Source organism: Lycorma delicatula, chromosome 5, assembly GCF_047948215.1.
Source record: "Lycorma delicatula isolate Av1 chromosome 5, ASM4794821v1, whole genome shotgun sequence".
Taxonomy (NCBI): domain Eukaryota; kingdom Metazoa; phylum Arthropoda; class Insecta; order Hemiptera; family Fulgoridae; genus Lycorma; species Lycorma delicatula.
Genome location: NC_134459.1, coordinates 106438330 through 106453537, shown reverse-complemented (window position 1 = coordinate 106453537; position 15208 = coordinate 106438330). Strand labels below are relative to the sequence as shown.

Genomic DNA, 15208 nt, shown 5'->3' with positions numbered 1-15208 from the left:
TCAATTGGATTTAATACTTACATAATTGACCTTTCTTCGCAGCCGTTATTTGTTAATAAGTTTTTTAATAGTGTTAGTATCATTAAAGAAAAGTTATTTTTTAGTTATCTTTATTTAAATTGTTCATAAATTTAATTTATTGTAGTGTAAACATAAACCTGTAATGGCAACAAAGACAGTCAGATTTGGAGAAAGAGGATTTCAAATGTCAGATTCGAGCATTATTCTCAATATTTATAATTTTATAAAGAAAAAAGCCAAAGAAGGACAATGAAAAAATTTAAAACAAATTCAGGCTCGTTTTTCTAAAGCGACTGGTGTATTCCTTAGATCCCTTCAGCACATTTCAAAGCAACAAGAATAAAACGAGACTAGGGGAAATGAACTCAATATTCCTTATTAAAAACAGCGAAGGAAGAAGTGGAAAAGTGATTTTGACAATTTCAACAAATGTGTTATTCAGAGGATGGTGAATGAGTTTCACTTAAGGCATAGAAAACACACTTCTCTGAGGAACTGAGGAAACGTTTGCTATTAGTAAAAAAGCAAATAACATTTGAAGGGGGAATTTGGGCTTTTTGTATAGTCATGAAAAATTCAGGCTTGTGGTGGAAAAAAGCTATAAACAGAAAAATGTTGATCAAGACTGATGATACTTGAGAAAAGCTTGCATTATCTGCACTCTATAACATGGTACAGAGAAGAAAATCATGCAGTTATATACATAGTTGAAACTTATATATATTCTTCCCACACAAAGGTTTAAGCATGGACCGATGGTTCTTCAGAAGGGCTGGAAACTCCCGTTTCTAAAGGAGGTCAAGCTATAATAGCATAAGTCTGTAAAATTTGGGTTGTGGAATGTTTTTTAACTTTTGATAATTGATTCCTATGTATTTTTTAATGCCGAATTTGAAAATAACCTTTTTTTTTTCCATCACGTCAGGATTTTTTGCAGATTCCAAATTTAAAAATTTGTAAAAAGTGTTGTAAAACTTGCTAAATGTAATATAAAATAGACATAAAATTTTTTTTAATAATAAATTAATATATTATATTCACCTTATTCGCTTATACCATGCATTCTATAGCTAAACAGTTGAGGATGGTGGACAGTGGTTGTGTTGAAAATGGCGAGATGGTGGGAGAGATTGTGACGAGACTTAATAAGATGTAACATGTTTATTGGCAGCTATCCAAGCCACTAACACACCATGTAACTACTATCAGTGCTGTTTCAACGATTAGCGTGTGTAAATTGAGTTTTCTTCCATCCTCCATGATCAAACACATTTTTGTCTGTGAAAATATTTTTTCAGGCCATAAAGCAAACTTTCTGTTTTGCTGCAAAAATTCGACAGATTCTTTTCGTTACATTTTTGGTGAGTTAATGGTGGAAAGGCAAAAAAGAAATATAACAGGTTTCATTTGACAAGTGTATCTCATGTATTTCAGAGTGAAGGTAGGAGATCAAGACAAAACTTGGGTACCCCACTACTTACCTACACATGTGTTGAAGGACTTAGACAGTACGCAAAGGGTGAACAAGAAGCGTTCAGATTTGGAGTTCCAATAGTATGGCGAGAGCCATGAAATCATACCAATGATTGTTACTTTTCTTCAACTGGTGTTCACAGTTTCAATTTGAAGAATAAAAAAATAATTGTCTGTCCAAATATGCCATCTGCTTTATTCCCAGTTCCTCATGGTCCAGATGAACCAGTGCCAATTCAATCAGAAAATTTACTTGAAATAGACAGTTCCACATGTGATTTTAATGAAGATAACATCGAGGAGTATAAATCCAGAGATAGCTGTGCACCAGAACTTTATTCACAGTCTGAACTAAACGATTTGGTTTGAGACTTACATCTGACCAAAAAAAATTTAGATGCTTGGTTCGAGGCTTAAATAGAAGAACCTGCTAGCAACTGACACCTCACTTTCCTGGTTCAGTTGCAGAGAAAAGGATTTTCTTCCATATTTTTCGGAAGACGGAGAATTCATCTTCTACACTGATGTACATGGACTTTTGACTCAATTAAACATTCTGTATGAAATTTCCAATTGGAGATTTGTCCAAAAGGCCTCAAAGTTGCCCTTCTTCACAATGGGAATAAGTATCCCATCAGACATTCTTTCCATTTAAAAGAGGGTTAAGATAATTTGGAATTTGACCTCAATAAAATTTAATACAACAGTCATAAGTGGATCTCAAAATAATATTAATGCTCCTAGGACAGCAAGGAGGATACACAAAGTTTCCTTGTTTTTGTGGGAATGGGATAGCAGAGACAGAGAAAATCATTGGATAAGGAAAGATTGGCCAAAAAGAGCGTCAGTAGAACGTGGTACCAAAAATGTGCTCCGAAAAGCTCTCATAGATCCGAATAAAATTCTCTTTCCCCTTCTGCATATCAAGTTAGGCTTGATGAAGCAATTTGTCAAAGCCTTACCAAAAGAAGATAAATATTTTAGATACATCTGTGACAAATTTCCAGTCTTATTAACTGCCAAACTAAAAGAGGGTTCTTTACTGGTCCTGACATTAGAAAACTTCTCAAAGAAGGAAATTTTGAGAAGTTACAGAAAAAGAAGCCTGGGGAGCCTTTTAAGACATATTAACCAAGTTTCTGGGCAATAAGAAGAATCCAAACTTCAAATCAATCGTTGAGAACATGCTGCAGAAGTACAAAAATCTAGGCTGTTCCATGAGTTTAAAGGTTCACTTCCTAAATTCACATCTGGACTATTTTCCTGAAAATCTGGGTACCATTAGCAAAGAGATGGGTGAGAGATTTCATCAGGACATGAAAGAAATGGAAAGGAGGTATCAAGGAAAATGGATTACTATGATGATGGAAAACTATTGCTGGATGTTACACTGAGGTGAACCTTATAGAGAACATAGAAAGAAAAGCACAAAGGAGAGTATAAGCCGTCCAAAGAAACCTCAACACAGAGAAAAAAATTGTAAGTATTTTATATACTTTGTCATTAAGGATTGTTGAAGAGGGGGAGTGGTTTCCAAAGGCATGTTGTACCTCATAAAAATAAGTAATAATAGATTAATTTAAAAATGCAGTATAATAAAAATCAGACTTTTTTGTGACAATTTTCATTAGAAATTAAGTGGTCAGTAAATCCCATGCCACCTCTTCAAACCACTTAATTGTTTAGTTTTAAGAATATAGTATAAGCCAAAATAGTTAATTTATTATATTAATTTATTTAAAAAAAAAAAAATTATATCTATTTTATTATATCACATTTCCGCAATTTTCAACTTTTTACAAATTTTAAAATTTGCGATTTGCAGAAAAATCCTGACATGACAGAAAAAAATGAAGGTTATTTTCAGATTCAGGGCTAAAAAATACATGAGTATCTGTTATCAAAAACTAAGAACACTACCATTGCAAGCTTGTGTAGTTAATGTGGAGGGAAGATAGTTTTGTTGAAAATGCTCTCCTAATACTTAAGTCAGGTCAAAAAACGGGCAATCACCATGATCATATGAATTTTAATAATTTTCAAAAATGGGCTGCATCCCAATTTCTACTGAATCTGTCACTGAGATCTGTAATAGTCGCGGACAATGCATCATAATATTCAATTAAATCCAGCCCCTAATTCGAATTCAAAAAATAAAACATGATTGACTGTTTCATTAAATAAACAGAAGATACCATTTTCACATGAAATATTCGAACCCGACTTGTGTATATGCTGATAAACTTAAATATTAGATTGCCCAAAAGAATCCAACATTTAATCTAGAAGTCACAATAGAACTGATGAAAGAAAAATTTGAAGAAATAATGTCAACTTCTGGAAGGCAGTTTGCAAAACTGTGGAAAATTGGCAAATTATTTAAAACTTGAACTGATCTTAGATGAAATCTCCAAGCATTTTATTGTAAAATTGCATGGAACTGATTTCAGCTCCAACAATTCCATGATGACAGTGATGATGAAAAGGAGGACATGCTGAGTAGTGTTTGAAGTAATATTGTAAGTTGGAAAGAAATGAGATATGTTGTGTGTTAGGTAATGTGTTAATTTAGAAGTCTAATAAAAATTATATTTATGGAACTAATTTGAAAATTTTATAATGTGATTAATTTTGGAATTACGGTAAATCATTGGTTGTTTAATAAGTTAAATTTTTACATTACTATTAGCATTATGATCGTAATATTTTATAAAGATTTTTTTTGTTATTATTTTTCTGACAAATTAGATTCTACTGACATCAAATGAGTTAAGATTTATGAAATGATTTGTAGCATATGTTTTGTTTAATATGTTTGATTTGCGTATAGACTTGTGGTAATGATTCTTAGAAATAAAAATAATCATGAATTAATGTCCCCATCCACAATCATATAGTTAAATAGAACTAAAACTATGGGTAGTTATGACAAGATCAAAGACAAGCTTTATTTTATTGAAGTAGATATCATTAGCTACTGGAGTGTAATATATTAGGGACATACGGAACTTTGACGAATGGAATTAAAATTATGGAGCCAAGTATTCTTAACTACAATTGTAGATAAAGGTTTGGTCTCTATATTCCTGTCTGCAGACCAAAACTCTGTGTGCTCCTGGATTGAGACAACTAAGAGTTCATGTAGCCCATATGCCACCACTTGCCAAACAAATTGTACATCACCAAATGCTACTAATTTCACTCTTGCAACCAAGAGACATCCAACATTTATTTAAAATTTTTATATAATATAAAGTCCATTCATAAATTACAAAAACATTATATTTTATGCTGTTCATCATCTAACCAAAGGTTTAAAACAACTTAACAATCTGAAAAAATATGTAAGTATATTTACACATCTGTATGTAACACTTAAAAATGAGTACATGACATTTGAATTTCCTTTCTATGATACTCTATACCACCCAGTGCACAAATTGATATTCAGTGAACCAAATTGTGATTTATTGAGATATAAAGGTGATAATATATATATAATACTGATAAGTACCCATTTATAAGCATGTAAGATGATGATCTCCCATGCTTACCTTTAAATAAGGGTGGGAGTGATCTTAAAATAACTATCCTAACATTACATAACTTTAATGAATAGTTTAAGGGTATTGGTTTAAAATAGATTCACTATACAAGATGATCTTTAGAAGATATAAAATAATATCAGCAATGATATAAGGATTAAAATAAAACTAAGTCAGCTTTGGCAGATTAGAAGCTGCCATTTTATATGTACCTACACTATTTGAGTAAGTATAATTATAACTTAGTGTATATGTAAAATAAATTTTTGTATTATTCAAACGTTTTTTTGCTGGTTTGTTTATTTTTATATCTTGATTTTTTGTTTAGGTTACTGAGTGTATGTGTTGTCAAGTGGCTATTTTCTCCATGTTCAACCGTAGACATCATTGTAGAAGATGTGGAAGAGTTGTTTGTGGTAATTGCTCCTCAAAAAATATGAAGGTGATGAATCTAATAAAATTATATTTAGCCTAGGCTGGCTCCGCTGACCCAGTGGCTAGGCCCTTCAAGGAGGGAAAGGGTTATATTTTTATTGTTAAAGTTGCCGTGGTCGGGGGGGCTGGCTTTGCCTTCCCAGCAGTATTTCTGTAAGATTTTTTTTACTAATATTCTTTCCATTAGCCATGAATATAATCAAGTTAATTAAAACTTATTTTGACTTATATACATGTTACCAGTGACACTGCTTGGATGTTGGATAATTTCACCAAACAATAAAAGTAAAATACAATATAGTAAAATCAAATAAAATATATTGCAATACATTTAAGTAGAAAAAATATATAAGTAGTTAATTTGGTAAGAACATAGGTAAACTATGTTGTTTGTCTGGCAATTCTCAGCTTAAATGAATAAATTTCTTGGTGGACCAACTCTTGAGCATGCCACATATAATTGATCGTGACCAAAACAACTATTTTCCAACAATAATCCAGCAGTGTTTAGAATTGTTCTTGTGATTTGTTAATGGTCATTGTGTATATTCTTAAAGGGAATTGTAAACTTAAATTAAAATTGAAGATTGGTTGAAATTATTGGAATCCTTGGTATGAAAACATCTATATTTTTTTTCAGTAAGAAATGTTACTTCTACGATATTTCTTGATAAATTTTTGATATATAGTCAAGTTCCATTGCAAAGTTTTGGTGACTTCAGATTCCAATGGTCCAATGGTGTTGCACTGGGCGGCTGCACACAGCTCCTACTAGAAGCAGTCTGTTGTCAATTAATTTACAGATAATTTAATTTAATTTCTAAGCGTAGATTATTTTTTATTTTTTTAGCCATAAATATAATCAAATTAATAAAAATTTATTTAGACATTTATACATCTCATGACCCTTTAAGATTTGGATTTTAGATGTTAACGTGCGACCACTAGGCAATAACAAAAATATACAAGATAATTTAATACATATTTTATCGATGTTGTCATATATATCGATGTTGCCAAATGGTGAAAAGTGGTGTGCTTTTTGACCTTTTTTTTTTAGTTGCAACGTTTGAATTTTTGATTTAAAATGATTCTGAAGGTGTGGATATGAGCCCTGTAAAGTTTGGTTAATGTTTCTTTATTATTGTGGTCCCAAAACGGTTGCAGACAGAATTAGTATAATTTTTTATATATACAGGGTTATCATAAAAGAATGGTGCGGTTTTGAACATGGTTTAAATTAAAACAGAATTACTTACAGTTTATGTTTTTATTTTTCAAATTTGTCGTCTCAAACATTTTTTTACATAATTAATAAATTTCAATATGTGCGCCCTTAGTCGCTCGACAAATGTCCAAACGATACTCAACTTCTCTCCAAACATTAGTTAACATTTCTTCGTTAATGGTTGTCATTGCTTCATTAATCCTGATTTTTAAGTGGTTTAGGTCGCGAATTTTTTGTGTATAAACAACGCTTTTGATGTACCCCCACAAGAAAAAATCACAAGGTGTCAGGTCTGGACTCCTTGGAGGCCAAAGTGTGGGTCCTTGCCGGCCTATCCATCGATCTCCAAATTTTTCGTTCAAAGCGTCCGTGATCAATGCATTGAATTGAAGTGCAGGGGAGCACCATCTTGTTGGAAATGAAGTTGATGAATGTTTTCAAGTTCATCCAGCTGAGGAAAGCAATACTTGGTTAACCTGTCAAGATACACAACTCCATTAATTGTTTTTTCAGCAAAGAAGAAAGGCCCTATTACACAATTTTTCACACCACATCAAACATTAATTTTAGGCGAATCACGTTGTTTCTCAATAATTGCGTGTGAGTTTTCAGAGCCCCATATTCGTGAATTGTGTCTGTTAACACATCCATTCACATGGAATGTACCTTCGTCTGTAAAAATTATATCATCTAAAAATGATTAGTTTTCACTTATTCTGTCCAGCATTTCAACAGCGAAATTGTAACGTTTTACACCATCATCGGGTTTCAATTCGTGCAGTATCTGGATTTTATAAGCGTCTAATTTCAGTTTTTTATGTAAAACTTTGTGAACTGTTGATTTTAGAATACCTAATTCGACACTTCAACAGGGGGATGGACTTCTAATTGCGGATTGTCTAATTAGTTCAACCGTTTCGTCTGGTACACTTGGTCTGCCGGTTGTATTTCTGTTTCTTAACTGATCCAGTTTCTTTGAATTGTTTGAACCAACGTGTTATGTTATTTTTGTATGGTGGATCTCTTCCGAATTCACGTCGAAACGCACGTTGAACTAAAATTACGGATTTTAATTCAGCCATCAATAAAACACACTTTGCTTTGTCTTTATCCGATAATATAGTAACTCACTAAACTCACCACAACAACAATACAAGAACTGACGTTGTGGTTACTACTGCTGATAAACAAACGTTTGGGTTGGAGGCTTTCAGGGATACCAATGTAACATCTAGGAATTTCCCTACAATCTTCCTATGAATTACTGAAACCGCACCATTCTTTTATGATAATCCTGTATATATTAAATAATATTTTTATTTTTTTAAAATTTATATTACTTTTAGGAAGGATAATACACATGGTGGTATTTTCTTTCAAGTACTTTAAATAAAATTTCAAATGCATGTGTATTATAGCATTACACAGTAAAACTGAAAACATTATAAACATTTCTTAATTACAGTATTTCATTTATTTCAGTAATCACGAAATATCAATAAAAATTAAAATTATTTTGAACATCATTTAATATTCAATGTTTTTAAAAATGATTTAACTATTTTTTTTCTTAAATTTAGCAATATTTGTTTTTTGATTTAAATTTTTTTCTGGTCTTGGAACTTACTGTGTAGTATAGCCTAAAGTTTCATTGTTCATGGTTTTACAGATTGACATATATTAATATTGAATTAAGCATTGCACAACAATATATTATGTCTAAATTAAGTCATTTTTTTCTGTTAATAAAAATTTGTGGTTCTTGTTTTTCAATTATTTTTTTTTATTATATTCTATTAATGTTAAAAAAATGTATTCCTATAGAATCCTATTTAATCTACATTTAATGGTGATTGAACGTAACTCCCAGATTAATATTTAACCAAAATCTTATTTGGATAATGTTTCCAGAAAAATATTTCTGCATATCGTGAAACATTTTGCACATATATTTAAGATTAAGTATTTATTATTAAACTGTATATTTTTTTAGGTTGCTGGATATGGTAATGTTCCTGTACGAACTTGTGATCATTGTTTTGACTATGCTACTCCAAAATCAGCAGAGGTAATTATTTTATTATTTTTATTTTTAGTAATAATAAAATAATATTTTATGACATGATATAAAACAGACAAAGCAGTCTAATTTTAAGATAAACTAGATAACTGCTGCAGTTCCAGTCAGTAGGCTTGAATTCCACCCAAACTTTGAATTTTTTCTAACGCTACAAACTTGAATAACGATTCATTATTGAATAAACAGGCCTGCCATTACCCTCTGCTATTATAAGGACCCATAATAAGGGTCCCCTGCCATTAATCCTCTGCTTAAAATTCAGAAATAAAGTTATTTCTAGACTGTAATTGTTCATTCAGAGGTGTTCATAATTTTTTCTCTGTAATATTGTGATTACTATGAGTTGTAGTCAGTACTCTACTATTATCTCTGTATCCTACTTCATTGAAATAATGGATCTTACTACTCTCTTTTTTTTAGCACAGCAGCACTTTTACTTTAAAAAAATTAAAGAAATTTATCTAACTGTATTATTCCTTGATAATCAAAATCAATTAACTCCCATAGAAGTCTGCATATCATTTGCCTGTAATTTATCGTGTTATTTGATTGATGAGTAAAACTTTTACAAATACAATATTTTAGAATGGCAAGTTGGTGTAACTGCCATTAAGTGAATTATCTTATTTATTAAAAAAGTGAGAATGTGTCATCTAAAGTGAACTATCATTTACACAATCAGTTGTGACTGATAATAGATGTTTTCTGTCATGACCAGTAATTAATTACCAAGTAGTGATATCTTAAAACTGATCATGAAGTCAAATTATTTGGAAGTGTTATTTTATTGAAAAATATCATATTTAGTGCATTGTTTTAAATTGTATTTAATCGAACCATATCAATAAAACAATGAAAAATATTGTTTTGTAAATAACCATAGACACATTTTTTATCAAACTGGAAGGGAATGAATATCCCTTCCTGTTTTCATATTACACAATATCTATGGCTATATTTTATAAATTATTCTACAGCTGTTATATTGAATAAATCTATAGCAATTTTATTTTTATTAATTTTGTTGGAAATATTTAATATCAACATTGATCTAGAAGTATAAAACAAGATTTCTTTACTTATATTTATTTTTTAAACATATTGTCGTACATGAATAAAAAAAAATGTCATTTTGGACCTGTTATATTTTATAAGATTAGATTTTATGAGAAACAGAAGGCTTGGCTATACACGACAGTGTTCCTTAGAGCATCCAACAGGCTTTTTGTACAAACTTGTATATAGGAAAAATGTCTTTTGCACAGAGGGTTACTACCTCACTACACTAAAAAAAGCAACTGCACCAACAAAGCTAGAAGGTACAAGGTTTTAGAATTTTTTTTTAAGGTACAAGCCGTTCCAGCTACAATGCATTATCCTTGCTAGAAGCTGCAAGGATAATGCTACAGATATAATCAGCACAGTGGTTGACCCAACTTTTATGGGATTCATTCAAGGAAAAAGGGGAAAAAAGAAGACGATCAGTCCTCAGAGGGATGCTTCCAATTGGATTATTATTACCTTATTATTATTAATAAGATTATTATTACCTTACCTAGGACCACTTAAGACTATACTTATATTTGTGTTGTGTTCATTTAGTTAAATCTTAATGCTTGTGTAAAGTTTAACATGAATCAGTTTTTACAGATAATTCAACAAAGAACTGATAGTGAATTAAAATGGTTTCAAGATGTGATGGATAAACCGGAATGGATTTTAAAAACTGATGAATTACATAATTCCCTGCTTCAAGAAGAATTTAGCTATGTACCCAGCATATCACTGTGCCTTTCAATTTTGAAGTTACACTCATTGGATACCGTTCAACCCGAGTAAGTTGTTATTCATATTATATTTTTTTTATTATCATTTTATATAAGAAAAATGTTTTTAAATTTCAATAAATGTTGGAAATTTCTTGCAACCATGAAATTATAAATGTAGGGATTGATATTGGATTATAAAGAAAAAAATTCAAGATAAATATTGAGAAAAAGATTTCAAGTAGTAATTGAATGTCAGTAAATAAAAGAAAATTCAACGGTTTCATACTTGCACACAGATAATAAAATTTAAATGTTAATGTGTGCACACACATAACTGTTTAATCGTCATAGCGAACAAGATTTTAAATATTCACCTTTAAACAGTCGCACCAAAACATGAACAAATGTTTGGTAAAAATATAAGTTTCATAGATAAATGCTAAGCCGTGAAGGTTCTCAAAGTGTGTACTACCAAAATTGAAACAAGACTATTTCCATTGAGAAATATGATGCCTTAGCCCTGTAATCACTGAACCAACATATACAAGGATGTAAATAGCACACAATACATTCAACCACAAATAACACAACAAAAGTTTAATGATTCAAATGATATAATATTTCTTCTTTGTGTCTTCCCAATAGAGATGTATAAAGATTTTACAGATCTAGGATTCCCAATAATTATGTATTTGGAAAGATTACTAGTATTTATATGTTTATATAGAGAATTCAGTTCAATATTTTAATTAATATTATATTATGAGTTAATATTAAGTGAATATATTAGAGTTAGGGTGTAATATTTCTGATTGTTTTATAGGTGTAGTATAGGTATGATCTGTGTCATCTTGTATGTAATGGAAAGAAAAGATGCAAAAAGATCAGTCTTCGGTCATCAGTTCCACTTTTTAGGTGTGAGTCCTGAATGATCAAAATACATATAAGTTCACTACTAATGATGATTGAGTTAGCACTTGCAACTGATTATCTGGTACCTGTAAGTGGGCTAACAATTCGTTGTGAGTAAACTGTATTCTTGAAAAAGAATAGTCTGGTCCTTGCCCACTTTTCATAATTATTATTATCAGAATGTTATGAGAGGTTTGTCCTGCAAAGTCCCAAACTACTTACACATCATGCTTCTATCTAGTGGCAACATTGGGCAGTACTCTAGCCAAACTCTCAATGTAATATTTGCTTATTCATTGCATTACGTCTGTTTCTTATTAACTGTTATATTTGGTTACAATTTTGATTGCTTTTAAAATAATAATTGTTATGAGAAATAAGTTGAGTGAAATTTGTGTTAAATTGTAAAAATCCTGTCAAAGTATTTTAAAGATGGCTGAACTTCAATTGATCATGATTCTCATTCAGTTTGATTCTTAATATCCAAAATATCGGATGTTTTATGTTGTTGATTATGGATTTCTTACACAAGGCAAAATAACAACCAAAGAGTAGTATCATGAAGTAATGAAACATCTTTCTGAGGTTTAAAAGAAAAGAATCTTTTCTTTCATCTTATATCTTTTTTTGTGATGCTTTATTAAGCATCACATCCATCTGGTATAGGTGTGGCAAACAATTTTATGATTGGTGGCACGGCAGTAACAGCTGCGCTTCAAATCAATATATTATACTTTTAGCGTAACATTTGCTTCATTACATAACAGCGAAAAGGCCTTCATAAGACGTATTGTGTTGTATTGTGACGTATTGGTTCTCAGAACACAGTTTTTTGAAATTTTAATCACCTCAACGTATAGTTAATATTTTGAATATTTTTAAATTTAATTTAATCTATATATATATAGATTTAATTGGTTCACTGAAACATTTTTAATTAATATTCGACCATATTCTGCAAAAAAAAATGCTTTTTTCAAAATGGTAAACATGGCAAGAATTACTGAAGGTTTATGTAGCTGTGAATTGTACAATAATTGGCCTTCACATAAAATAGTATAACATGCAAATCAAAATTACCGTCATTGAGTGCTGGTATTTTATTTTCAAACAGCTATTTAAAAGTTAATGTAAGATAACAATTAAATACGGTAAATAATGGAATCGGAAATTACAGCAGAAACTGATTATTTTTAATGTTACAACAAAATAAACTATTTTAATTAAAGAGGGTGAATTCCATCCATTTTGCAAGAAATATTAGGATTTCCAAGGTCACTGTCATCAGAATCATCATTGTAATCATCACTCACTTTCACTATCTTCTTGTAAAGAAATGATAAATAGTTCCATAGTATTGTCAATGTGTTCTTATCACATGTATTCAGCTTCTGTTTCCTTAACTTTACACCTTTCAATTCTTTTCATTTAAGTTAGCCACTTTATTTTCACATAGCGTTTGAAAAACTTTGATATCATAAGTTATGTTATGACTTGTTACATGATAGTCCTAAAAAGGACTTTTTGAGGTTTTTAGAGTGGTAACCCTGAAAAAGATCATTTTTATGTTTTGTGATGTAGCCCTGAGAAGGGCTGTTGGGTCTGGAAACTGGTCTCCGGCAATGTTGGCTCAGCTGTAGTCGGGGAATTGTGGTTCGTCTGCTGGAATTGGACAGAGATTCCCCACAGCAGTAGTTAGGTCTCCACTACAGTGTGGCAGTGGTGGGTCCCAGAGCCCCACCATGTCAGGTTGGTGTCAGTCTTCTGCCAAGGCAGTCAATCCCATGCTGGGCCGGCTCTAGCTAATGGGCCCACCAACCAGGGCGCTTGAATTGAAGCCTGGTAAGCTGGAGCAGGAAGGTACATCAACGCCCAGCAGCTCCCTCGACATGCCGGCCAGGCTTGCTGCTCCAGCAGGGATGTTAGCATCCGTCAGGAGGTCCCACATTGGGCCGGCCAGGGAACTTCTTTTTTCTTCCACCTTCTTCTTCTTCTCCAGGTGGTAGTCAGCGATGAAATGAAAATTTGTTCTGCTATTCGCTCTTTTATAAGTACCTACAAATGGTGGTATTTAAACACATAAGTTACTCTACTCTCACTGATATCTGAAAGGCTAGCATTATGCCTGCTGATATAAATCTCGGCTTGTATGTTTGGGATATACATATATCATAGTACAGAATATTGAAATAAGACATATCTTGCCTTAATTATTGAAATAAATCTGTTATTGCGTAATAAAAATTTAAAAATTTAATTTAATTGTGGATGAAGAATAACTTTCTCTTCAAATTGTCTTTTTTCCCTCATGTACATTTTTAAATTGCAGACATAGTTATTTACACAATAAAATTTACACATGTAACATTAAATTTATGCTTATTCTGCTTTGGAAAAATTATTAAAGTGGAGCAGTGATTCCTCCAAGGAATCATTGACTCACACTATCTACTTTCTCATCTAGAGTAAAATATTCTTCAAAGTTATTAATCATTTATCTGTGGACGTAATTTATAAAAATTATCACAGTCTCAGGTTTCATACCCATTATTAAATACCAACAACAAAGTAAAATTAAAAATCTGTCATGTTGACATTACAATCTATATAAAATCGTTGTGATACAGATCTTTTTGTGTAATAAAATTTTAAATACTTATAAGATCATTGCAATAATAACTGCAAAGAACTTTTATAAATGATTTTTATTAATTATAAGTCCATTTTGTTATTCTTCTTGTTCATTTTCCTACTTTTTCCTTCAAATCCGCATCATATTTATTGGCCTCTCAATCCGTTAAATTCCAAATACCATCACTAATCAATAAGTGGGAAAAAATAAATAGGTTCTTGTTCAATAATATGATTGGAAAAAGTGGTTTTTCCATGTAGATATAGATAAATGTGTTAATTTTGCTATTTCCCTATTTGTTGCTGGTAATGCATCACTAGTATAATAAGTTGATAATAGTAGAACATAACTTTTATTAATTGGCCGTATCCAGTCACCCTAGCCGCCTTCACTTGTTATATCATTATCATCTTCATTATACTTTAATTACATTGCATGGGTAACACAGTTTGTAAAAGGATTTTAATTTATTAAATAATTTTTTGTTACTGTTACTACTACAGCAACATTAATGACAATTTTATATAGGCTCTGTTAATAATCATTAAATAGTTGTTGGTATTAAAATATGTAAATTCATGTATTAGGTAAGGAAAATGCCTATAATATGTTCTGATTTAAGCATAAACATAAATATTAAGCAATCTTTGTATAATATATAGATAGTTTTTACATTCTTTAATTATAATAAATTTATCTAAATTTCATACAAATAAATAGAAAAACTTATTTAAAAATATTCTACAGATATATGAGTCTGTTAAATGATTTTATACTCAGTTTTTGTTATGATTTTATTACACATATGATTTTTTCAATCAGATTCATTAGTAAAAAACAAACATAAACTATTATTCTGAGGGATAAACTATAGAACATAAGAATATGTGTCGCACATAAATGACTGGTGGCAAAGAAGTGTAATTATTCCGTTGAACATGATTTCTTTTTTTTTCCCCGTTTAACCTCCAGGAATCACCATCAGGTATTACTTGGATGAATGAGGATGTTATGTATAAGTGTAAGTGAAGTGTAGTCTTGTTCAGTCTCAGGTCGACCATTTCTGAGATGTGTGATTAATTGAAACCCAACCACCAAAGAACACCCCAGTAT

The 15208-nt window shown here is 30.9% G+C and overlaps 1 protein-coding gene across 1 annotated transcript in view; it reads left to right on the top strand.

Moving 5' to 3' along the window:
• Sptz (zinc finger FYVE-type containing 26 spastizin) overlaps positions 1–15208 on the top strand; it is a 170799-nt gene that overhangs the window by 125047 nt on the left and 30544 nt on the right. The window contains exons 27-29 of the mRNA XM_075366816.1: positions 5368–5481; positions 8696–8770; positions 10433–10617. Coding sequence (XP_075222931.1) covers positions 5368–5481; positions 8696–8770; positions 10433–10617 — 374 coding nt within the window. The remainder of the gene's footprint in view (positions 1–5367; positions 5482–8695; positions 8771–10432; positions 10618–15208) is intronic.